At 38.7% G+C, this 26,837-nt stretch overlaps 1 protein-coding gene across 1 annotated transcript in view; it reads right to left on the bottom strand.

The window, feature by feature from the left end:
• The window catches only part of ric8a (ric8 guanine nucleotide exchange factor A), a 257,931-nt gene that overhangs the window by 44,116 nt on the left and 186,978 nt on the right, over positions 1-26,837 (bottom strand). Inside the window, exons 15-16 of the mRNA XM_090383331.1 lie at positions 8,935-9,112; positions 5,387-5,485 (exon numbers count right to left, since the gene is read on the bottom strand). Of these exons, the coding sequence (XP_090239457.1) occupies positions 5,387-5,485; positions 8,935-9,112 (277 nt within the window). The remainder of the gene's footprint in view (positions 1-5,386; positions 5,486-8,934; positions 9,113-26,837) is intronic.

The following is a 26,837-nucleotide window of genomic DNA, read 5'->3' as shown; positions in this document are numbered from 1 at the left end:
AAACCTTCCCATCTGATCAACGATCACCAGTCGATCCACTGGTGATATTCTGGCTTATGTTACCCATTTATGGACTAATTCAGTGGAATGGTTCGGTGAAACACAAGTAGTTGCTCTTGACATCTCAAAAGCTTTTGATCGTGTTTGGCATAAAGGTCTTCTAAACAAGCTTCCATCTTATGGTTTGCCAACTGTTTTTAGTAATTGGTTATCCAATTTTCTCTCTGATCGCTCACTGAGGGTGATGGTAGATGGCTCTCTGTCTTTTAACTTCTCCACTAATGCCGGTGTCCTCCAAGGTTCAGTTCTTTCCCACACTGTTTTCCTCTTGTATATTAATGACCTTCTTCCATTAACTGGAAATCTTATCCATAGTTTTGCCGATGATAGCACATTGCATTCCACTTTCCATTTTGAGAAACCTTGTCCTGCTCAATCAGCTTCAACTTCTCGAAAATCTTCTACCAATTCCTTAAATGCCGATGTCCAGGTAATTCTCCAGTACGGCAAAGACAACTTAGTTGATTTCAATCCTTCTAAAACTCAGTCTTATATCTCGCAAAAGGATTCTTCGCACCTATGCTTATCTTTGGTTACACTCCGATTTTTAGGCAAAATGATATATCTCTTTTAGGGATTACACTGACTTCTAATCTCTCTTGGCACAAGCACATTACAAATATTGCTTCCTCTGCATCTAAAAAACTTTGTTTTTTCTTTCGCTCTCGGAGTTACTTTTCTTCCAAAGAGCTATTCACTCTTTACAATTCACAAATCCGCCCTACCATGGAATACTGTTCCGACATCTGGGGTGGTGCGCCCAAAATCTCTTTCAGGCTTCTTGATTCCATTCAGAAGAGGGAAGTTAGGTTAATTAATGATTCATCTCTAATAGAGTTTCTCCACTCGCTGTCTCATAGATGTACTGTTTCTGCTGCATGCCTCATCTACAGATATTTCCATGGGCACAGTTCTTCTCAATTGGCTTCTATAATTCCCGCTCTCTTTTTAAAACAGTCTGAACACGTGCCGCCACCAGCCAACATCCATTTACTGTCCAACTTGAAACTCACAGAACCAACTTTTCATCTTCCTAGTTTATTTATTCAACTGCCGATTTCTGGAACAACCTTCCTTCATACATGTTTCTTGAAAATTACAGTCTACAGAAGTTCAAGTCCAATGTCACCAAATATCTTCTTTCATCTTCTCAACCTCCAACCCAAGCACTGTACTAAGTACTATAGATTCTAATACCTCTCGTGTTTGGGGTTTACATTAAAAAAAAAACTAAGTTGTTTTTGCCTCACTGGAGATTGGCATTTAAGGAATTGGTAGCAGATTTTCAAGAAGTTGAAGCTGATTGAGCAGGACAAGGTTTCTCAAAATGGAAAGTGGAATGCAATGTGCTATCATCGGCAAAACTATGGATAGGATTTCCAGTCAATGGAAGAAGGTCACTAATATACAAGAGGAAAAGAGTGGGGGGAAAGAACTGAACCTTGGGGGGTTACTGGCCCTAGTGGAGAAGTTAGAAGACAGAGAGCCATCTACCATCACTCTCAGTGAGCGATCAGAGAGAAAACTGGATAACCAATTACAAAAAACAGTTGCAAACCATAAGATGGAAGCTTGTTTTCAAGACCTTTATGCTAAACATGACCGAAAGCCTTTGGGATGTCAAGAGCAACTGCTTGTGTTTCACCGATTTTTCCATTGAATTAGTCCATAAATGGCTAACATAAGCTAGAATATCACCAGTGGATTGACACTGACGGAATCCATACTGGCGATCGTTGATCAGATGGAAGGTTTCTAGTTAAGAATTGGATGTGAATTGATTTCTCCATTACTTTAGAAAGAGTAGAAGTAATTGCAATGGGACAATAATTGGATGGGAGGGATTTGTCACCCTTTTTAGGAACTGGCTGGATATGAGCAAATTTCCAAGCAGAAGGAAAAACACCTTTGGAATAAGAAAGTGAAAAAATGCGGCAAAGAACTGGCACAAGTTCAGAGCACAGGTTTTGTGAACAAGTGGAGAAATACCATTGGGACCTGGAGCTTTCTTAGAATCAAGATTCGTTAAAATCCTTCTGACATCCTTTTGATGGAAGACCACAGGAGACATTGAATGGAGCTTGCTGGGAATGGTGGGAGGTGTTTTATCAAGTTCGTTAATACATGAGTTGGAAGAAAAATGGGATGCTAGAAGTTCAGCTTTATCCTTGGCTAAAGTGGCAACAGAACCATCTGGTTTGGACAGAGGTTGGAGCAGAGATGGGCAAAAGTTGCGGCCGATAGCTTTGGCAAGAGACCAGAATGCTCGGTTACCATTAGGGCAAGAAGCAAGTTTACTACTCTTAGCCTGTTCAAACTCTAGTTTGGACTGATTAATATCTGCTTTAAAATTGTTGCGAGCTTTGGTGTAGGCAGAAAATGAAACTGAAGTATTAGAAATAAGCCAATTATGATGTGCAATGTTCTTCTCTTGAACAGCCTTAGCACATTTATTGGAAAACCAAGGTTTAGATAAAGGACGAGATTTTAAAGTGGAGTGTGGGATAAAGGATTGCATTCCTGCAAGAATAATTTTACTGACACAACTGGGCAAATGGTGACATTAGAAGTTTTGAAACAGTAATCTGACCTAGGAAAAGAAATCTCGCAGGTCATCCCATTTTGCATTCTTGTAATGCCATACAATATGAGGTTGGGAATAGCCATGAGATAAAGGCTCCATTGGAGAAGAGACAATCACCAAGTTGTGATCTGAGGTGCCTAAAGGACCTCTCACTTCGACCTTGTACTTAGAAGGGTTGTTTGTGAGAAAAAGATCAAGCGTGTTGGCTGTATGGTTAGGATTGTCCGGTATTCTTGTAGGTAAATGAAGAATCTGTGCAAGGTCATTAGTAATTGCAAAAGCCTCAGCATTTCAACCAGCTGGGTCGGAGTGACTAGAAAACGGAAGCCAGCTGGTGTTGTGAACATCAAAATCACCAAGGAAAAATTACCTCACTGTTAGGAAAGTTGGACTCGAGAAAGTCAAGTTGCAAAGAGAGGAAGGCAAAGAGCTCCAAGTGATTAGTGGAATTGGGAGAATGTTAGCGACAACCGATGAATTTGACATAGTGAGGTAGAGATTTTAAGCCAGAGAAGATCGAAAAGAGGAGATTCCAAATTACCAAGTCTCTGACAGGGAATATCAGAATGGACATATGCACAAGTACCACCTTTTAGGCGAAAGGAATCATACAGTGCATAATTTGGGCAACTGAGATGAGCAGTAGTTGAATCAACCGATAATTGAGATTCTGTCAGAAAAAGTACATGGGGTTTGGCAGCTGCAAATGGAAATGGACATCATTGAGATTAGAATTGAGACCACGTATATTTGTGAAATGAATTAGGATGTGTTTGTCCAATATATTAATGATTTTTGAATTTTCTTAAACATTTTCATGGTGGTTTGTATAGGCTTAGTTCCAATGAATAAAATTTAAATTATAGCCAGATTAAATGTTAAATATTTACACTATGCTGAACATAGACAAATGAGCTGACCATTAGACCATTTCTGCCTAAATAATTCAGGATTATTTTTGGAAGATCTTCAAGCACCACATTCTGATCTTATTACCCATAGAGAGGTTCACTAGCTCAGTCGGGGAAAGGTGTTCTCCAGAATATGGAGGTTATTTGAAAAAAGTAAGAGCTTTTCTCATAGAAAGCAAATAAAGAAAACCTTTATAATGAAATTTTTACTGAAGATTTCAAGATTGCACTTTCATTCATATTTGATATATTCAGCCATTTAAATGAAAGTTAAATTTGAGGCTACAGGGAAAAGATAAATTCGTGGTAGTTTTATACAATGGATTATTGCATTCGAGAAAAAAACTTTGAGTGTTCCAGAATCAAGTTTTAAAAGGAAATTTGATTCATTTTCCTACTCTTAAAAATGTGTCTGGAGGTAACTGCTCGGGAGTGCCCATCGCTTGTAATGAATGTAATCCAAGACCTTAGTGACCAATTCCAAGAAAGATTTGAATACTTGAAAGAGCATCTCCCAAAATTTGAATTAATGATAAATTACAGAAATTTTGAAATCAGTAACTTGGGATAAATTTTCAATCAAAATGAAGTAGCAGTTGCCAAGTTAGAACTTGTTGATATGCAGTTGTCTTTAGCTCTGAATGTCTTTTCCAACACAAAACTATTTTAAAGTTCTGGGATTCTTTCGACTGCAAAAAAATTTCCCTTATTACAAAGAGAAGTGTTCAAATACTTTATATGTTTGGATCAATATATGCGAAAGTGATTTTTTCGTTAATGAATAATATCAAAAACAATTAAATCGGTGAACTACTGAGTGCGGGCACTCAGGATGAAGGGTCCATAGTCACAAATGGTCTTTAGTGTAGTATCTCAAATAGAGAGCTTTATGGTAACTTAAAAAAAAGTTTCTAGTACCCTGACTTGGCCTAAACTGAGGAACTAATGAAAATGTTGTCTATTTGAGTCTTTCCAGTTGTTGTGAATGATAAGGGTGGGAGAAGCAGCTGGCAGGTGAGGGCCATGCAAGACTCTGTGCAGGCACCTCCCCACCACTGCCAGCTCAACCTGGCTCTCCAAGTACCTCCTTGCCGAGACAACTCCAGCTTTGAAAATTGTTAAAAAATACTTCTTGTTGCAAAATTTATAAATGACCTTTATAGAATTAAGACTATGGACCCTAAAAAAGGAAAAAAATTGTTGACATCACATTTGGAACAAATCTGTGATTATCTCTTCATAATGGAGAAATAATTTCAAAGGTTTGGTATCATTTCTTCTAAGTCTAGGTTCACACTAATAAGGTAATAAATATTAGCACCCAAAAATTTTAATTGAGAAATATAATTCATATATGCATAATACAGCCAAAAAAATAATTTAAAAAATGCATTTTTAATCTTTAAGCAAAAAATTTATGTTTTAATATATGGTGCTCGCATGTATTGTAAGCTGCAAAATCTTGTTCGCTTACAATACATGCAAAATCAAGAAAGCAAAAGGTTAAGAACCCTTGCCCTATATGTTAATTAAATTTGCAGTTGTTCTTCACATAGGTGGGATGATACTGATGAGTGTAATTTCACTTCTTTTCCACTTTCAGTCTTATTCTTCTTATCAACTTCATTAATGAGAAATTATCATACAACTGAATTAAGTCTTACTTTAAATCATTTCCCTATCCTTGATGTTTTTTACTAAGCTATTAAGAATGGATGGTTCTAATGATGCTATAATCCTTAATCCAACAATTCAAAGAAATAAATTTAGAAATAAAGAAATAATTTTAAATTTATAGCTGTTCACCGATATTTAAAACAAAATTGCTCACCTTACTTCGTAAATATTTCCGAATGACACGATTAGAACGAGCACACTCAATAAGTGAACTGAGAATAGGAGAAATAGCCTCATTACAATTCCTGACAGGCTATGAAAAATAAATATATTTGAGGAATTATATTTCTAAATAATTCCAAGTAATAATTTAAAAGCAAATTTTATAGGCTACCAAACATTTTATGGTTTTAAATATTAATTAGTTCTATTATTAATTTCAAGGAAGTGAAATTAAACAGGAAATAAAAAAATAGAAAAAATAGAAAGAAAATTTGGAAAAAAATAGCAAAGTAGACCCATTTTACTAATTACTGAAAAATACAATCTGATAAATAATAACTTACAGCTAGGAGAGTCATCTAAAAAGTATACTAGGAAAAGCAAAGTCAGTATAAAAATGATCCTTACCACTTTATCTTTGTTATATGGTTTCATTATCATACTAGAACATGCTCATATTTGTGAGGTATACAACCAGTCAGTGCCAATAAAAAGATAGTTGCTTATTGCAAAATTGTACAAATTGGAAAATGAAGTATGTCCTTCAGCCTGCACTACTGGATAATAAACCTAAGTTTGTATTTGGACCTGCATTGCTGGCCCAAGTTTAATTTTGGGCCTTGTATAATAAAAATTGTGCAACTCACCCAAGTTGAGAGTGAGTTGGTTGCACTGACTGACTTGGCCATAGTATGAAGATTCTTCCCATCTTGACAGGATCTGAACTCAATGTTTCTGCAATAGACATAATCATTGTACTACCCAGAAGGGTCCTTCACATGCCTCACTGCCACTTGAAATATGATGGAAGATTATGTAATTTAGTGGCATTCATCAAACAGAAAATTATGTTATGTGATTATTCTTGTTGTGATTTTTTTTTTTTTTTTTTTTTTTTTTTTGTATACTGTTCTGTTTTATTTCTCTCCACTTCTCGAAAAAGGCAAAGAGAGGCAACTCTTTCTGGCGAGAATAAAAAAATTGATGTTCATATGAGGATGCAGCTTGGAAAATTGTAACCTCTCAAAAATGATGTTTTTTTTTGTTTTTTTTTTCGGTAGTTGTTGGCGCATCAGCTTCTGTGGCCATAATGCACCTCCCAAGGTTTTTGCAGTACAGTCAGTTCTCGTATAGCACGATAGTTGTGTTCCTAGAAACCCTCGTGCAATGCAAAATCGTGCAATATAAACAATAGGCCCTATGGAAAAATAGGGTTAGGTGCCAACCACCCAAGATTGAACACACATTTGTAACCAAAACATTACCAAATACAATAAATAATCGTAATAAAATACTTACATATATTTTTACGACTATTATGTAATAAAATATTGCTAATGCTTTTGCTTCTATCATAAGCAAACTTGTTTTTTGTTCGATTTCTATCCAAACAGATGACAGCGGTTCCATCTCTTCCAATTCTTTGTGTCTTAATCTAATGGATTTTAATTACACTTTGAGTTGTTCTGCTATGAAAGTTGTTTTTATTTTCTCTGCATTCTTTGTAATTCTCGGCGTTGCCTCATTTAGGTCTGTAGCACGTGCAATATCACATGGTCTTTCATTTCGCTCAAAGCGTTTCACAATTTCATATTTTTTCTCTATCGACAGAGGTGGACTGACCATAAGCCTCACCAGGGAAACCCCGGTGGGCCGGAGTCTGGTGTGATTTTGGCCATAAACGCTAGTATGAGGCCACTACAAATTTTCCCAGGTAAGAATTTTTGACCCAGTCCGCCTCTGTTTATCGATATTACTTTTCTTTTTCTATCTGATTCTGCAGTGTCTTCACCAGGACGCTCCCTTTTCACACCTTTTAAGTATTTTACTAATTTTTAGGGAATAAAGTACAATTACAAAATGAGGTGGCACGCTTGATACACATAAACAAAGCTGCGCGCGTGTAGCAACTGAACAAACAACACCATAAATGGAGAGACACACTAACACCTCACTAGCTCACATTTCTAGGGGTTACTACCATAAAACAATAAAAACAATTTTCAGTTGCATTTCGGCTAGTGGAATCTGTTATAAACTGGTAGTAAACTTGATCTAATTGCATTTGCGATTATACCGATAGATGGAGTTGTGTGGGTTTTTAAGTTATTATGGTGAAATGTGTTTCCCCTTCACTGATATAAAAAACAAATACATTTTCAAAATCTTCTCTTCATTCCTATCGTGTTGCGTTTGGTTGGGGTGATTCTGCGTTAGGTTCTTGTAAACACAAAGGCAAAATCATGCATAAGCGAATTCGGTTTGTGTTATATAAGATATCGTTCCCCTATTTATAAATCGTGTATGATCGAATTCGTGTAGTGTAAACACGTGTTACATGAGGACTGACTGTACTTTGATCCAAGCCCGAGGCGGAATTCAAACCCGTGACTTTTGGGTTGCCAGGCAGGCACTTTACCCACCCGGCAAGCCTGGTCGGCCAAAAATGATGTGTTGAGGGCATATAAAGAATATTTGGATGGGGGGGGGGGCGATGCCAGTGGAATAGAATTTTCACACAAAACTATGGGCACAAACACAAACTTTTTTCCCCCAGATCTCAGAAGTTTACATTTAGCCCTGCTGATGCACAAAAGTCTTCTGGCTTTCTTGCATCTTTTGGTCTTTCTAATTCAACCAAGAAAAAAAATAATAATAAAAAATACCTGTTCAACCTCTCTAATAATTTGTCTAATTCTAATAGACAAATTAATAATTTGTCTAATTCTTCAATTTATTCAAACCAGATGGAAATTAGCCCGAGCAATCAATTACCACTGGCTGAAGACAAATTTCCACACATCTATCCTGTAAACATTCTTCTCAAGACTCCTCATGTGTTGCTTGAGCAAGATGAAGGATGTCATCAACACTTAACTTACTCAATCCGCAGAGCCTTAAACAGAACTCCCTGTAGATGCCTAGTTTTGAAGAACTGAAGTTTTCCTAGGTAAACTCTACAGTAAAACTTTCACAAAAACTTTATTTGCAAGAAATGGTTTTAAAATAAAGACGAAATTCCTTAAGGTTATAATTATACTCGTATTTTCAGTTAAATTTCCTTTCAACTGATAAGGGAAAAAAAATTCTGATTGGTTGTTTTAGAGGCTTTTGTTGTGCAGACTACTTTGGTCAGTGCCATTTCTTATGACTTCTATCATTTTTGGCTGAAAATTCCAGATAACCTATTAATAGGGGGAATTCTTATTCACTCTGCCTGAGATTGGACAATTTCAGTCTCAACTGAAGAGGTTTTTATTTTTCCAATCTCAGAGAAATTAACTGTGACTTCACCTCATAACACAAGTAACAGTGGTGAATCTAAATGTACAAGGATAAAGAGTGATAATTAGTTGCCATGGCAGATCTGTAATATTTTTCCACCAATCAAAAATGAATGTTCATTTTTTACAGGAAGGTAATTTACAACATGAAGGTTGAAAGGCATAGTGTATTAAGACTAAATGTTACTACTGTAAACTTTATAGCTATTAAATTGAATTTATAACAAATCAAATGCTCATTTTACAAATAATTTACCTTTTCTGTTAGCAGCCTATTTTCTAAGAAATCCAACAACACAACCACAGCTTCCATATTCATTCCTTCAAATTCCCATTCTTTATTTTCGCCCTTCCCTCCTGGAAGATCAGTTAGTGGAGTAAGCAGCTCTTCATAACTAGCAGGGGGCATACTGGTCAACAGATTTACAGTATGGCTATAAAAAACACATATACCTTGCTAAAATATTGTTTCATACAATTAAAATACAATGAGCATGAACTAAAACCTTTGTTGTACACCTAAGTGCACCTACCTTTTTATATTTATTTATTAGGGAAAAGTAAATATGTACCCTATTATCTCAATGCTGCATATAATCAAAGGTCATTGAAATAATCATATTTCAGTGACTCCCAATTTACATGGATTTAGATGTCATGAGATTATGAAACACATCAAGGGATACTCTTCAAACAACAACAGCCATTGTGGCACTGACCATCACAACAATGGCTGTTACTTGTTGTTTGAAGAGTTTTTAGCATAGCAGCAGCTTAGGCCCTATTGTGTCAAACATTTAATATTAAAGATATCATAATTTCATTAAGTGGTAGTAATGACTATATTCTATTAAACAGATCTATTATTTTTAGAAACATGAACAGTTTGTCATGAGCTGCATCTTTTCCTATTAGGTGCGTTAAGGTCAGCAAGAGTCCTACATATTCCTATTGAGATTAAAGACGGTCAAGCCATTTGATAAAAGGAACATTCTATGAATAAGTGTTTGACAGTAACTTGGGTGTAACAATGAGGACACTGTGATGTAGTAGTAGTAGTAGTGGCACATGATGCAAGAAAGCAAGTGTAGGAGCTTATGCAGCATCAGCCAAAAAAAAAAAAAAAAAATCACACCATTCCCTCCAAATGCCTGTCCAGTTCCTCCTTAAATTTATTTAACATATCAACTTCCACAACGACAGATGGAAGTTTGTTCCAGCAATTAACCAACCGCTGGCTAAAGGCAAATTTCCGCACATCTATTCTACATCTGTCCTTTCTTAATTTGAACTTATGTCCCCGTAGGTTCGTAATCTGAACAAGTGGAAGGATCCCATCAGAATTCAGCGTGCTCAACCCATTCAAGGCCTTATAGACCTCAATCAGATCACCGCGCAGGTGCCTAGTCTCCAGCCACTGCAATTTGCAGAACTTAAGCCTCTCTTGGTAAGAGAATCCCTTCATTCCCCTCACCAATCATGTTGCTCTTCTCTGTACACGCTCAAGCAAATCTACATCCTTCCTAAAATGAGGCCTCCAGACCTGTACGCAGTACTCAAGGCGTGGCCTGACCATTGCCTTATACAGAGGGACAATCACCTCCTTTTCCCTGCTAGCAAAATTCCTATATATCATTGACAAAACCCCATGACCTGCCCTAGCAGCCTGTCTGCACTGCTCAGAAAACTTCATATCTGACTGCACAATTACTCCCAGGTCTTTTTCATTTTCTACCACCTTAAGTGTAGTACCGCACAGTTGGTACGTTTCTCTGGGGTTACTTCTACCCATATGCAGTACTTTGCATTTGTCAAGGTTGAACTTCAGTTGCCACTTCTTAGCCCATCTGCCCAAATTATCTAGATCCTGTTGCAGTAGCACACTGCCATTACTGTCATTAACAACCCTGCCAACCTTTGTGTCATCTGCAAACTTCGACATTAAGCCTGATATACCTTCATCAATATCATTGATAAATACACAAAACAACAGTGGACCCAACACTGAACCCTGTGGGACTCCACTAATAACATTAGTCCACGAAGAGCAGCACCCATTGATTACCACCCTCTGTCTTCTCCCACTTAACCATCCTTTTATCCATTGTAGCAACTTACCCTTAATACCATTCTGCTCCAATTTGTACAGCAGTCTTCCATGCGCAACAGTGTCAAAAGCTTTCCTGAAATCCAAGTATATGATATCAAAATTATTTTTTGCATCCAGTTCCTTTGTGACCACATCATAATAACCAATCAAATTTGTCAGACAAGACTTTCCCTTAACAAACCCATGCTGTGTTTGAATTATTGCTGCAGTCTTGTCTAGATGATCCTGCAATGCATCTTTAACCAGTGACTCCATTATTTTACCCGGAACAGAAGTTAAACTAACTGGTCTGTAATTACTCGTGTCACCCTTTGATCCACCTTTGTGAATTGGGGACACATTTGCACATCTCCAGTCCGTGGGAACCTCCCCTGAGTCCAAGGATGCTCTCATAATTATGGCTAAGGGTTTGCTTAGTTGCTTTGCCGCCTCCTTTAAAATAACTGGATAGATCCCATCCACCCCAAGTGCCTTTCTTATGTTTAACTTCAACAATTTCTCCTCCACTTTGCTCTCAGTTATTACAAAATCATTAAGCACACTGCTACAATTTGATAACCTTCTTCCATTTTCAAACTGTAATAATTCCTCACGTGTGAATGTAGATGCAAAATACTCATTCAGTTTGTTTGCTATCTGAGCAGGATCATCAACAGTCGAACCATCGATGTCAAGTGGACCAATCATATTCACCCCCTTCCTTTTAGAGTTTATATAAGTAAAGAAATCCTTGCTGTTTTTCTTAGCATCTTTTGCCAAAGATTTCTCGTAATCCACCTCGCCCGCCGAACCTCCTTTGTGACCTGATTACAGACTAGCTTATATCTGACACAGGCTTCTGCGTCACCTGATAATTTATATGCATCCCATGCATTTTTCTTCTCTGTCACGAGTCTCATTAGTTCATTTGATAACCATTTAGGCCTAAACCTTGAACGATATTTCTTAATCGGTATATAAAGTCTAGTAGCTTCCACGATTAATTCCTTGAATGCTTCCCACTTAGAATTTACTGTTTGTAACATCGTCAGTTGATCCCACTGTACAGAATTTAAAAACTGTCTGAGACCACTGTACTCCCCTTTATGGAAGCAAAACCCTTTCCTTTACCCCTGATGGTAGTTCCTCTTTGAGTAAATCCCACTTCAGCACACTGTGATCACTGCCACCTAGTGGTTCCTTTATCTGCAAATTCTTAATACATGAATGATCACTGCTGATAACCAGATCAAGAGTGTTACTTTCTCTGGTTGCCTCTCGAACATGCTGCTGCAGAAAACAATCATCCAATAAATCCACAAAAGTCTGACTAGTGTGTGAGTGACCAACCCACAAGTTCCAGTCAATATCTGGGAAGTTAAAATCCCCCATTATAAGACATTCTGATTTACTGGCCCACTCTATTTCTCTGTACAATTGTTCATTGTACTCATTCAAGTCATTAGGCCTATAACACACTCCTACTCTTATTTTTCCTTTCGCAGTGCTTATCTCACACCAAACTGACTCAACAGAGTACTGTTCATCTATATTAACTGGGTGCACTTCCTTTGATTTTATGTTTTTCTTAATTAACAGCATAACACCCCCTCCCTTTCCCACGTCTCTGCTATCCCAACAATATCCGCCTTTGATGTCTTGACCAACACTTCAAATTCATCAAATTTATTTACTATACTTCTAGCATTGGTATACATGCAAGCATACATGCTCCTATGCCTATTCCTTGTTACCCTAACACATCCCATATACCCAACTATTCCATGATGACTGCCATCCGTCCCTGAAACCCCCAACACCCCTCGCTCCAGGTCGCTTCTTATTCTAATAGAAGTTGTGCAAGAATCACCTTCCCCTCTGCCTGCGGTTACTGTTAAACTATTAGTCTTTGTATCCCCCCAAACTAGCAGTTTTCCGACCCACCTAACACTGCCTCGATAGCATCAGCAAATATTCTTGCACCCTTTCTATTTAAGTGTATCCCATCCCTGTAGAAGCAATCTCTCCTGTTAACAAGTACAGTCCAGGCTGAAAAAAATTCTACCCCTTGAGCCTTGCACAATCTTTCCAGGGCCGAATTGATCGACAAGGCTCTCATCATGTACTCCCTCCTATCGTGTCTGGGCAGAATTGCAGACACTTTCAAATTCAACCCTAATTCACGGCTTTTTTTCAACAGTGACCTGTACTTGTTGAGTAATTCGGCCGGTCTCCTACTCTTAATATCATTTGTGCCAACGTGTACAACTATATCAACTTTTGTGCCCTTAAAAGATGATATCCGCTCTACAACGTCATCAACCTTTGCCCCTGGCAGACATACCCTGGTCCTGTTCCACCTATCCTTTTTACAAAGGATGTTCCCCGTTTCCCTGACAATAGAGTCACCAACAACTACTAGTTCCTGTGGGACAAGCGCATTCTGCCTTAGGGGTTGCCGATGTGTTGCGTGATGACCAAGTGCAAGCTCTGGCGTTGATGTGGGCAGCTGAGAGCCTGATGGGACCCTCAATTTAGATCTTTCGAGGGCATCCACCCTGTCCTTCAAACTCTCATATAGGCCCATAACAACGCCGAGTTGTCGCCTGATTTCCTTACACTCCTTACATCGCGCACACACAAAGACATCCCCCATGGCAATATCATGTTCCGTTCCAGAGAGTTCGGCAAACATTTCACAAGTTGCACATTTTTTTAGGCTGTGATGCGTTGGAGAATTGTCCCCCTCAGTTCTCCCCCGAGTCACAGCACTCCTGCCACTTTGTGCCCGTTGCTTTGCTGCTCTAGTTTGGGGCATGGTAGTTTAAATTAATAAAATCAATAAATTAAATGTCAATAGTATTTGAATAGAAACTATTAAATAGAAACAGTGAAGCGTATTACTATATAATTATGCGTTAGAGCTACCTAGCTACCTCAATTAAAAAATTTGAATTCCCTACCACTATATCCAAAAACAATGGCTACAAAAATGGAACGAAATAACGGTTTTACCTATCGTAAGTAAAATCCACAAAAACTCTTTGTCTAAATTAAAAATAAAAAATAACCAGCGTAACTATAACTATATGACTACGTATTAAGTACAATATAAAATAACAATCATGTAAATAAAAGGCAAACACTTATCGTTTTTGCGGAGCCTGTAACTGACAGCTGTAACTTTTAAAGAGATTCAGCGCCCTCCTGTGGAGGCACATCTTTGGCATTAGCATTAGTAGAGGCATATGATGCAAGAAAGCAAGCTTACTCAGCATCAGCAAAAAAAAAAAAAAAAAAAAAAACACGCTATTTCACCCCTCCGTTCATTCCAAGTACCTGTCCAGCTGAGCCTTAAATTTATTTAGGCTATCAACTTCCACAACAAAGGATGGAAGTCTGTTTCACCAACCAACCACCCGCTGGCTAAAGGCAAACCTCCACACATCTATCCTACATCTGTCTTTTCTCAGTTTGAATTTATGCCTTCTCAAATGATTATTCTGAGTAAGAGGAAGAATTCCATCAGCATTGAGCATGCTTAAACCATTCAAGGCTTTATACACCTCAATCAGATCACCTCGCAGGTGCCTAGTCTCCAGACACTGTAATTTGCAAAACTTAAGCCTTTCTTCGTAAGAGCACCCCTTTGTTCCATTCACTAATCTTGTTGCCCTTCTCTGTACTCATTCCAATAGCTCTACATCCTTCTTGAAATGAGGCCTCCAGACCTGTATACAGGACTCTAGGTGTGGCCTGACCATTGCCTTATACAAGGGAATAATCACCTCCTTATCCCTGCTAGAAAAATTCCTATATATCATTGACAATACACCATGAGCTACTCTTGCAGCCCGTCTGCACTGCTCAGAGAACTTCATATCTGCCTGCACAACCAACCCCAGGTCCCTTTCATTCTCTACCACTGTCAGTGTAGTACCACAGAGTTGATACGTCACTCTGGGGTTGCTGCTTTCCATAGGTAATACTTTACATTTGTCAATGTTAAACTTCATTTGCCACCTCTCAGACCATCTGCTCAACTTTTCTAGATCCTGTTGCAGCAGCGTACTGTCATTAGTGTCCTTAACAACCCTGCCAACTTGGACATTAAGCTTGATATACCATCATCTATATAATTTATAAATACAGATAATAACGATGGACCCAATACTGAACCCTGAGGGACTCCACCAATAACATTAGTCGCGATGAGCAGTGTCCATTGATTACTACTCTGTCTTCTCCCACTCAACCATCCCTTTATCCATAGCAACAATTTGCCTCCAATGCCACACTGCTCCAATTTGTGCAGCAGTCTTCCATGTGCAACAGTATCAAAAGCCTTTCTAAGATCTAATCTTTTGTTAAATGAGCATGCCCAATAATTTTCTTGCAAGAACAACTTTCTCATGACAGTTCATTCATTTACTTGACTTAATAGCTTTAGATCATGTGTGATTTGGAACAGTTTGTTATTCAGCTGGTTCTGCCAAGTGTGTAACCTCTGCTGTTTGTATGTTTCATGGCAGATTTATAGTCAACATAGGGAACCTGATAGGATGAATTATATAAGTTTTTTGGGTTTTTCACCATTCGATCAGCACATTCATTGCCTGAGATGCTCATATATCCTGGAATACAGTAAAAGGCTCAAAAGATCTGTCAACTGGAATTGAATTTCATTTAGGACTGGATGGCTAAGACTGCATTTTTGCTGTAATGCTTGTATTGCACAATGAATCTGTGCATATGACATTTTTGGAAAGAACTTGTACTTGTCTATATGATTTAATGCAATTCAAGATGGCAGTGTGTTCTGTAGTTCACTCAATGAAGAGTTCTTGAGACACTGTTGTATTTGCATTCATTCTATTCATTCTCTCCAACAGTTTGTCTAGTTCTTCCTTCAATTTATTTATGCTATCAATTTCCAACAATAACAGATGGAAGTTTGTTCCGGCAATCAACCACCTGCTGGCAAAAGGTAAACTTCCACACATTATTTGAAATAATCAGAGAGTCTTATAATGGGGGATTTTAATTTCCCAGATATTGACTGGAATGTGTTCAAGTATGGATACCTCATATGAAAAAAGACACCGAGCTTCTTGAAAGGGTTGAAAGATGGGTAATTCAAATGGTGAGATCAGCAGAAGGACGAACGTATGAGGAAAGACTCCGATTATGTGGGCTACAGAGCTTGACAACCAGGAACCTCAAAGGTGATCTGACTGAGGTTTATAAGGCTCTGAGAGAGATTAGTAAAATGAATGGAGGTGGAATTTTCACTGTTCTAAAGAAGTGGAGGTACGAGGGTAGACACAGTAGCGAGCGGACATGTGGAGCAACAATCTGCTTGATAGGTAAAAGGTAGACAGAATGAGAATGCTGCATTTTGGATTTTACAGTTCTTTTACTATGGATTTCTGCACCAATACAGATGAGGAAAGGTGAATTTCTTCAGGTAGGCATATTTATATTATTAGTTTTGTGGTTTTAACAATTTCTGAGTGAATTTTGCCTCAATACATCAAAGGCAGATATTGTTGGGGTATCAGAGACGTGGTGTCACACAGATATAAGGAATGCAGAACTGGAATTTGAGGAGTACAACGTCTACAGAAAGGATAGACAGGATAGAAAGGGTAGGATGGGTTATGCTATTAGTTAAGAAACACATAAAATCCAAGGAAGTGAAGCCAGTGGACATCGCTGGACAGTGCAGTGTCGAGTCAGTTTGGTGTGACATAAGCATTGGGAGATCAAAATTGAGAGTAGGAGTGTGCTGTAGGCCTAATGACTCTGATGAGTATAATAACAAACTGTACAGGGAAATAGAATGGGCCAGTACATCAGAGAGTCTTATAATGGGGGATTTTAATTTCTCAGATATTGACTGGAATTTGTGGCTGGTCACTCACACACTAGCAAGGCTTTTGTTGATTTATTGGATGATTGTTTTCTACATCAGCACGATTGGGAAGCAACCAGAGGGAGTAATACTCTTGATTTGATTATTAATAGTGATTTTTTATGCATTAAGAATCTGCAGATAAACGAACAACTAGGTGGCAGTGATCACAGTGTGCTGAAGTGGGACTTACTCAAAGTGGTAAGTACCATTAGGGGTAAAGGGAAGGGTTATTGCTTTCGTAAAGGTAACTACGATGGTCTGAGACAGTACTTAAAATCTATACAGTAGGACCAACTGATGATGTTACCAACAGCAAACTCAAAATAGGAAGCATTCAAAGAACTTATCTTGGAAGCTACTAGGCTTTACATACCAACTAAGAAATATTGTTCAAGGTTTAGGCCTAAATGGATGTCAGATGAACTAATGAGACATATGGCAGAGAAGAAAAATGCATGGGATACATACAAATTAACATGTGACACAGAAGCCTATGATAGATACAAGTTGATCTGTAACCAAGTTACAAAAGAGGTTAGGCAGGCGAAGGCAGATTACGAGAAATCTTTGGCAAGGGATGCAAAGAAAAACAGCAAGGAGTTCTTTACTTATGTAAACTCTAGAAGGAAGGGGATGAATCAGATTGGTCCACTTGATATCGATGGGTCAACCGTTGATGATCCTGCTCAGGTAGCTAACAAACTAAATGAATAGTTTGTATCGACCTTCACACATGAGGAGTTATTCAGTGAGGGGAATGCCAGAGGTGTATTCAACTCTGGAAGTAAGCTAGAGAATCTTGTAATAACTGAGAGTAAAGTGGAGGAGAAATTGTTGAAGATAAATACATTATATTAAAGGAGGCAGCAAAGGAAGTAAGCAAATCCTTAGCCATAATTATGAGAGCTTCCTTGGATTCAGGGGCGGTACCCACAGAGTGCAGATGTGCAAATGTGACCCCAATTCACAAAGGAGGATACACAAGTAATTATAGACCTGTGAGTTTAACCTCTGTTCCAGGAAACGTAATGTAGGCACTGGTTAAAGAAGCACTGCAGGATCATCTAGACAAGATTTCAGTTATAGCTCGGACACAGCATGGTTTTGTTAAGGGGAAGTCCTGCCTGACCAATTTGATTGGATACTATGATCTTAGAAAGGCTTTTGATACTGTTGCACATGGAAGACTGCTGCACAAATTGGAGCAGTGTGGCATTGGAGGCAAATTGCTGCTATGGATAAAGGGATGGTTGAGGGGGAGAAGACAATGAGTGGTAATCTATGGACACTGCTCATCGTGGACTAATGTTATTAGTGGAGTCCTTCAGGGTTCTGTGTTGGGTCCATTACTGTTTTTTGTATTTATAAATGATATTGATGATGGTATATCAAGCTTAATGTCCAAGTTTGCAGATGATACAAAGGTTGGCAGGGTTGTCAAGGACACTACTGACACTATGCTGCTGCAACAGGATCTGGAAAGGTTGAGCAGATGGGCTGAGAGGTGACAAATGAAGTTTAACATTGACAAATGTAAAGTACTACATATGGGAAACAGCAACCCCCCAGAGCAACGTATCAACTCTGTGGTACTACACTGACAGTGGTAGAGAATGAACGGGACCTGGGGGTGGTTGTGCAGGCAGATATGAAGTTCTCTGAGCAGTGCAGACGGGCTGCAAGAGTAGCTCATGGTGTATTGTCAATGATATATAAGAATTTTTCTAGCAGGGATAAGGAGGTGATTATTCCCTTGTATAAGGCAATGGTCAGGCCACACCTAGAGTACTGTATACAGGTCTGGAGGCCTCATTTCAAGAAGGATGTAGAGCTGTTGGAACGAGTACAGAGAAGGGCAACAAGATTAGTGAATGGAACAAAGGGGTGCTCTTATGAAGAAAGGCTTAAGTTTTGCAAATTACAGTGTCTGGAGACTAGGCACCAGCGAGGTGATCTGAGGTGTATAAAGCCTTGAATGGTTTGAGCATGCTCAATGCTGATGGGATTCTTCCTCTTGCTCAGAATAATCACCTGAGAGGGCATAAATTCAAATTGAGAAAAGACAGATGTAGGATAGATGTGCGGAAATTTGCCTTTAGGCAGCAGGTAGTTGGTTGGTGGAACAGACTTCCATCCCTTATCGTGGAAGTTGATAGCCTAAATAAATTTAAGGCTCAGCTGGACAGGTATTTTGAACGAACAGAGGGGTGAAGTGGAAGTGGGTTTTTTTTTTTTTTTTTTTTTGGCTGATGCTGCATAACCTTGCTTTCTTGCATCAAATGCCTCAACTAATGCTAATGTGGTCGATACAACGATCTTCGTGGCAATTGTATTGGTGCGACCTTCGATTTTCAGATAGCTCAGAAATTGGAAAATACTATGTATTTTGTGATAAAAAAAATAATTTCAAAGGTGTTTTCAATGATGAGAACCTTAAATATAATCGAGAAACTGACAAATTTTGATATTTAACAGACCTTTCTTTGTTTCCGTCTAAACAAAGAATGAGATTTCCGCTTTTCCTGCCATAATGGAAAAGTTATATAGCTCTAATAGGCCCACACTTTTAATAACATATCAAATTACTTCCCCAGACTTGAACAACAATATAATAAAAGGATGGCAAGCAAGGACCAAGATTTAAGTGAAAAAAAAAAAAAAACTCAAAAACAAGGTAACACCGACCTTGACATAGAATCAAATGACCTCCCTGAGTTTGAGGGGAGAACTTAGAGAAAGAACCCCCAATAATCAGGAAAATAATAAGAATGATGACTTAGAAACTTGCACCCCAGGCTCCCTTAGTAAAAAAAAGGCCAGAAACGAAAAAATCAGCAAGAAAGTAAAGAAAATAAGGACAAGACAAGAAAATAGAAGACCCAGGCCAATTAAGCAAATAAAAGAAGTGAGACTATATGCATAATTAGACCAACAGGATCTCATCTGCATTAAGGTTGCAGACAGTGAACCGTTGGTCTGTCTTAGACCAGAGATTAATAGAAGTAAACACTGAAAATAGTCTTAAGAACAAAAGTTGAATCAATAAAGGAGAAAAATAACAATTACAAAGATATGAATACTTTAAGTTATGCACAGCTAGCAAGGGCCAACAAAAGTGGGACACCACAACTTAGACAGCCAAATAACAAAACAAACAAAATGCCCAAGACTAAGGAAACAAATATAGTTATTCTAAAGGCTAAGCCATATTCCACCCTTAAAACAAATGAGGCAGTAAAAGACACTATCATAATGACACTATCATAATCTTTTAGATGAGGTCTTAACAAAGTTAAGACCTCATCTAAAAGATTGATTGATTTGGTTTTTAATGGCACATTGGCAGCTAAGGGCATAATGTGCCAAGTCAATCATCTAAAAGAAATCGAGGTTAATAACATCAGGAAAGTTAGAGAGACGATGGAGTTTTAATAGAGGTAGTCACCAAAGAGGACCCACAAAAAATAGAAAAATCACCCAGAAGTCAAAAACCTGGGATTACAACCTGAGAAGCCCAAGGGGAGAAATCCCAATATCATTATTTTTGATACTGTGGAAAGTACCCCTGAAAGAGAGCTCATGACTGACTTCCAATATAAAAATTTCAGAAATATGACAATTTAAGAATTTGCAGAACAATTTCAACTAAAGAGGGATACCAAAAGTAGAAAAACTGGCCAGCTGAATATAATAGCTGAGATTTCCCCTAAAATATGGCAAAAAGAAAGGACAACAGAGAACCTATGCAGGCTGGACTAGCCATAGTTTCAGGGAGCACTTCCCTGTACAAAATTGTTATAGCTGTCACAAGTATGGACACACTGCCAGGGAACTGCAGCCAGAAAACTCCTGTCTGTGACAACTGTGCAGTCACTGGCCATGACTACAACAATTGTCAAAATAAGTATCAGCAGCCAAAATATGCTACTTACAAGTCAGCCAGGCTGTCTGACCATTTACACAGTATCAGGGATGTGAAATGCCCCTGTTATCAAAAGTATTAAATTAATCCAATCTAGAACCAATTATGGATCAGACTGGGAATATAAATGTGACCAGGGCTCCAAACTTCATCCAATTGAATGCTCAAAGAGCATGCATGTACAATCGTTGATCAAATCAAACTCAAATTAGAGTAAAATGATATAGATATCTTGGTACGCCAAGATATCTATATCATTTTACTCTAATTTGAGAACCCCAAGAACCCCACACATGCACACATATGGATAGAGTTCAAGAAGCTATAAGATCATAGAATACACCTCTACTGCAATAATTGTAAAAATTACTGACCTTACTGTTACAAAGGTGGGTTGCCTCTGCTCCTCAGTGGCAGTGTTTGCACATATCACCAGTGCTACAGGACAGTTTTATATTATTTCCATGTACAATAGACCAGGTGAAGATATAAATCCTAGCATACTTACTAGAATACTTAAAAAGAGTTACATACACTATTATATTAGAATTTGGCAGCAGAGCTGCCAAATTCTAATATAATAGTGTATGCTGATGTCAACTGCAGGTCACCCTTAAAGCACAGCTGTACAGAAGACAGAGCAGCACACACAATGACCAAACCTTAACAGAATATATATAGACACCTCCACATTCATGGTTTTGTTAAGGGGAAGTCTTGCCTGATCAACTTGATTGGATACTATGATGCAGTCACAAAAGAACTGGATGCAGGGAATAACTTTGATATTATATACTTGGATCTTAGAAAGGCTTTTGATACTGTTGCACATGGAAGACTGCTACACAAATTGGAGCAGTGTGACATTGGAGGCAAATTGCTGCTATGGATAAAGGGGTGGTTGAGGGGGAGAAGACAGAGAGTGGTAATCAATGGACACTGCTCATCGTGGACTAATGTTATTAGTGGAGTCCCTCAGGGCTCAGTGTTGGGTCCATTATTGTTTTCTGTATTTATAAATGATATTGATGATGGTATATCAAGCTTAATGTCCAAGTTTGCAGATGATACAAAGGTTGGCAGGGTTGTCAAGGACACTACTGACACTATGCTGCTGCAACAGGATCTGGAAAGGTTGAGCAGATGGGCTGAGAGGTGGCAAATGAAGTTTAACATTGACAAATGTAAAGTACTACACATGGGAAACAGCAACCCCAGAGCAACGTATCAACTCTGTGGTACTACACTGACAGTGGTAGAGAATGAAAGGGACTTGGGGGTGGTTGATTGATTTTTGATTTGGTAGTTGTTGGCGCATCGGCTTCTGTGGCCATATTGCACCTCCCAAGGTTTTTGCAGTACTTTGATCCAAGCCCGAGGCGGGAATCGAACCCGCGACCTTTGGGTTGCCGGGCAGGTACTTTACCCACTCGGCTAGCCCGGTCGGCCGGGGGTGGTTGTGCAGGCAGATATGAAGTTCTCTGAGCAGTGCAGACGGGCTGCAAGAGTAGCTCATGGAGTATTGTCAATGATATACAGGAATTTTTCCAGCAGGGATAAGGAGGTGATTATTCCATTGTATAAGGCAATGGTCAGGCCACACCTAGAGTACTGTATACAGGTCTGGAGGCCTCATTTCAAGAAGGATGTAGAGCTGCTGGAACGAGTACAGAGAAGGGCAACAAGATTAGTGAATGGAACAAAGGGGTGCTCTTACGAAGAAAGGCTTAAGTTTTGCAAATTACAGTGTCTGGAGACTAGGCACCAGCGAGGTGATCTGATAGAGGTGTATAAAGCCTTGAATGGTTTAAGCATGCTCAATGCTGATGGGATTCTTCCTCTAGCTCAGAAAAATCACCTGAGAGGGCATAAATTCAAATTGAGGAAAGACAGATGTAGGATAGACGTGTGGAAATTTGCCTTTAGCCAGCGGGTGGTTGGTTGGTGGAACAGACTGCCATCCCTTGTGGTGGAGGTTGAAAGCCTAAATAAGTTTAAGGCTCAGCTGGACAGGTATTTTGAACGAACAGAGGGGTGAAGTGGAAGTGGGTTTTTTTTTTTTTTTTTTTGGCTGATGCTGCATAAGCTTGCTTTCTTGCATCAAATGCCTCTACTAATGCTAATGCTAATTCCAGGTTTTAAACCAGCCTACTTTTAGCAGTACTATGTGGGAGAGTGATATTGATGTCACTCTTTTCACAAATTCAATGGCACACAGAATCTCAGACTGGTGTGTCCAGCCAGCCTGGACCACATCAGATCACAGAGCAATAACTTTTAAGTTAAACAGACAACAACAAACAGCTCGACAGTCTCTATTAGATGTTAAAAGATATAATCTAAAGAAAGCAAACTCTTTCTTTCTTCTTCTTCACTGAACTCACAACAGCTGAGCTGCAGAAACAGGGTAATGAATGATCTAGATCAAACAACAATTATAGCCCAACATTTATGCAGACTATGTCTGACATTACTAAAACATCAAACTTGTCTATCCCTAGGAAAAACCCAGGAAGCAGGTAGTCCCCTGAACTGACTAGACTCAGCAGAAGGGTGCACCAGGCAAGAAGACACTTTCAAAGAGCCAGAGCACTCTGGCCACAAAATGAGGTGGATGCACTGAGAATCATATAGAATGCTCAGGAATCAGTATACAGCCCTCATTAGGGATAAGAAAAAAAAGAATCCTTTGTGGGACCTACTGGAAACAATGACCCTTGGGGAGTTGTCTACAGAATAGTGACCAACAAGCTGCCAAGAGGAAATGTTATAGAAACAACTGCCAACTGGATGGAACCCCAACCTTGTGTTGGGCAGTCTGAACAACACCTTAGACAGTATTATCCAGACTGAGTCTGGGAGACTATACCCCTACCCAGATTGACATCATGAAAGAAAATACTGATCATGACAATACCAATATACACCGATGAGCCAAAACATTATGACCAGCGAGTTGTTATGCAAATCGAAGCAACTGCAGGTGAACTCCACCGTGCGGGTGTGTGGGTTGGGACACGGTATAAAAACACCTGATACTGGCTCCACTAATCAGTGTTACTCTTGTTCTTCAGATGGGAAAGGTAGCGGACTTAAGTGAGTTTGACAAAGGCCAAATTGTAATGGCCAGACGACTAGGTCAGAGAATATCTGAAACGGCACGGCTGGTGGGATTCCCACGGTCGGCCATGGTTAGTACCTACTGAAAGTGGTCCAAGGAGGGGAAACCTACGAATTACCGGCAAGGTATTGGAAGGCTATGGCTCATCGATGCTCGAGGTGAGCGAAGGCTCTCCCGGATGGCACTCGGCAGTAATTGGAATGCTGGTGATGGGAGTAATGTGTCACAACACACAATACATCGATCCCTTCTGAAAATGGGGCTGTGTAGCCGCAGGCCACTCCGAGTGCCCACGCTAGCCATGGTTCACCAGTGACAGTGCCTACAATGGGCATTGAAACTGGACCTTGAGTGATTGGAAGAAGGTCATCTGGTCCGATGAATCATGTTTCCTGTTGCACCACGTGGACTACTGAATACGTGTGCGTTGTTTATGTGGTAAAGTGATGGTGCCTGGATGCACCGTGAGACGAAAACAAGCCAGAGGCAGCGGTGTCATGCTTTGGGTGATGTTCTGCTGGGATACCCTGGGTCCAGTCATCAATGTACCAGGCACTCTGACATCTACCACCTAACTAAACATCATTGCTGACCAGGTACACCCTTTCGTGGTAACGGTCTTTCGCTCTGGCGGTGCTGTCTTTCAGCAGGATAATGCGGCCATGCCACAACACCCAGATTGTTCGAGACTGGTTCGCAGAACATGAGGAGGAAGACTTCCTGGTATTGTCCTGACCTCCAAATTCCCCAGACATCAATCCCATCGAGCATCTGTGGTTTGTGTTGGAACAGCAACTCCTATCTGCGGCATCTCAACCACGGACCTTACAGATATCACAAGACATATTTAGAAATCTTGTAGCGTCCATGCCTCACCGGATACGAGCTGTTTTGGCTGCACCAACATCATATTAGGTAGGTGGTCATAATGTTTTGGCTCATCGGTGTAGAACCTCTGTTTACTATTGTAAAATTAGAAATAGCACTAATTAAAACCAAGAACAATAAATGCCCTGGTTATGATCTCTTAGACGTTGAAATAATCAAAAAACTAACAAAAATAGCACCTAACAAATTAATAGACTTGTATAACAACTGTATGATAGAGGGAATATTCCCCAAAATAAGGAAAAAAGCTGTTTTAAGACTAACTTTTAAAAACTCTGAGAAACTCACTAACGATACTATATCATATAGACTAGGCATGGCCAAAAGGTCGATCATGGATTTAATTTTGGTCGATCACGATGAATTTGAAATATATATAAAAAATAGATTAGTCAAAATCTAAATGTTATTATTATTATGCGCCCAACTTCATAGGCTTATTACAAATCCGCTGAACCACATGACTACTCTTGCCACTGCGCAGCCCTTAGGCTTGTCTAGCGAAAATTCATGCAGCATTTATGCTGCATGAATTTTCACTTAAGTCTGTGGAGAGCATAGCGTATGTGTCAAATTCTTATTTAGCTTACTTAATATTAATAACTGGCCAGTACTTATACGTTAATTTAATACCCTTTGATTTAAAATGAATACTACAAAAAAGAGAAACGTATCATTTTCATCAAGAGTCGGAACTAGAATACTTTTTTGCAATGATAAAAGAAAAATGTTGTCGTTTGATTTGCAATGCTTCCGTGGTTATACCCAAAAAAGGAAATTTAGAAAGGCACTTCAACGCACTCTATGGTAAATACCAATCGGATTTTTCATCTAATAGTGACCTTAGAAAAAATAAAATTACCACCATTTAAGCTCGTATCAATAACAACAGATGGAGCTAAAGCAATGACGGGGCATCTTAACGGATTCATCGCATTGTGCCAAAAGGATGATGAATTCCCAGATTTTTTGAGTTACCACTGTATCATCCACCAACAAGAGTTAGCCAGCAAAAGATTAAACACTAAAAGTGTTATGGACATAGCTTTCAAAATCTTGAATTCCATCAGAGGACAATCTCTTAAAAGGAGACTTTTCAAAATGCAACTCGATGAAAATGAACCAGATCTGATATTACAACACAGACGTGAGGTGGATGAGTTGGAGTAAGTTTCTACAGAGATTTCAAAATTTGCTAAATGAAATTAAAAAATTTGTTGATCAAAGGGTGATGATTATGAGCAACTACAAGATACGGAGTGGTTGTGTGATCTGGATTTTTTGGCAGATTTTACCAGTAAATTAAGTGATCTGAATTTGGAATTAGAAGGAAAAAATAAAAATGTGGTTGACATGATTAGTAGTGTTTCTGCATATAGATATCAATTTTTGGCAATGACTAACGATTTCAAAGAAGGGGGGGGGGGAAATCAATCATTTTGCAAATATGCAAGGTCATTTGCAAAAATCTGTTTTTGAATTTAATAGTGAGAAATGTTTCTGAAATTGAAAAAGTTGTGGATGATTTTGAAACCAGATTCAGTGATTTTAAAACAATTGAAGACATTATTCAATATATTTAATGTCGACTTAGATATGAAACAAATTGCAGAAAATATTACTTGAAAATGAAATTATTACGTTGCAAAACAATATCTTCCTAAAAGCCAGATCATCAAAAAAGGACTTTTGGCATTACGTTTGCCGAGAAAAGTACCCAAATGTAAAAAAATGCAGTGAACTTTTAAATTCCTGTTTTCGTTCCACATATCTATGTAAATCGGCCTTTTCGTATTTGAAACAAACAAAGATACAGAATCGCCCTACTCTTACAGACTTGCATACAGAAGATTCTTTACGGTTGGCCTTATCACAATATATCCACGATTTTGAAAGCTTGGAAGATGACATGAAGTCACAAACTGCACATAAATTAAAAATTTAAATACGTATGAATTTAAATAAAAATTCTTAATTGTATTTAATTTTAAAATTTATAAACAACATATTTCAATGTGTTGATTAACTTTTTTAACCATGTGCAATGAAATTCTTGAGATGGTAGATCGCGGCACATTTTGAAGAAAAAAAGTAGATCGCATCACAAATTAAGTTGGCCACCCCTGATATAGACCAATAGCCATACTCCCTGTACTAGGGAAAATATATTAAAAATTAATATATAACAGATTATCTCAATACTACACAGAAGCAGGATTACA

Source organism: Mastigoproctus giganteus, chromosome 10 (genome assembly GCF_048544385.1).
Source record: "Mastigoproctus giganteus isolate SK-2022 chromosome 10, ASM4854438v1, whole genome shotgun sequence".
Lineage (NCBI taxonomy): Eukaryota > Metazoa > Arthropoda > Arachnida > Uropygi > Thelyphonidae > Mastigoproctus > Mastigoproctus giganteus.
The sequence above is the reverse complement of the archived record's forward strand: the minus strand, read 5'-3'. Positions and strand labels throughout refer to the sequence as shown.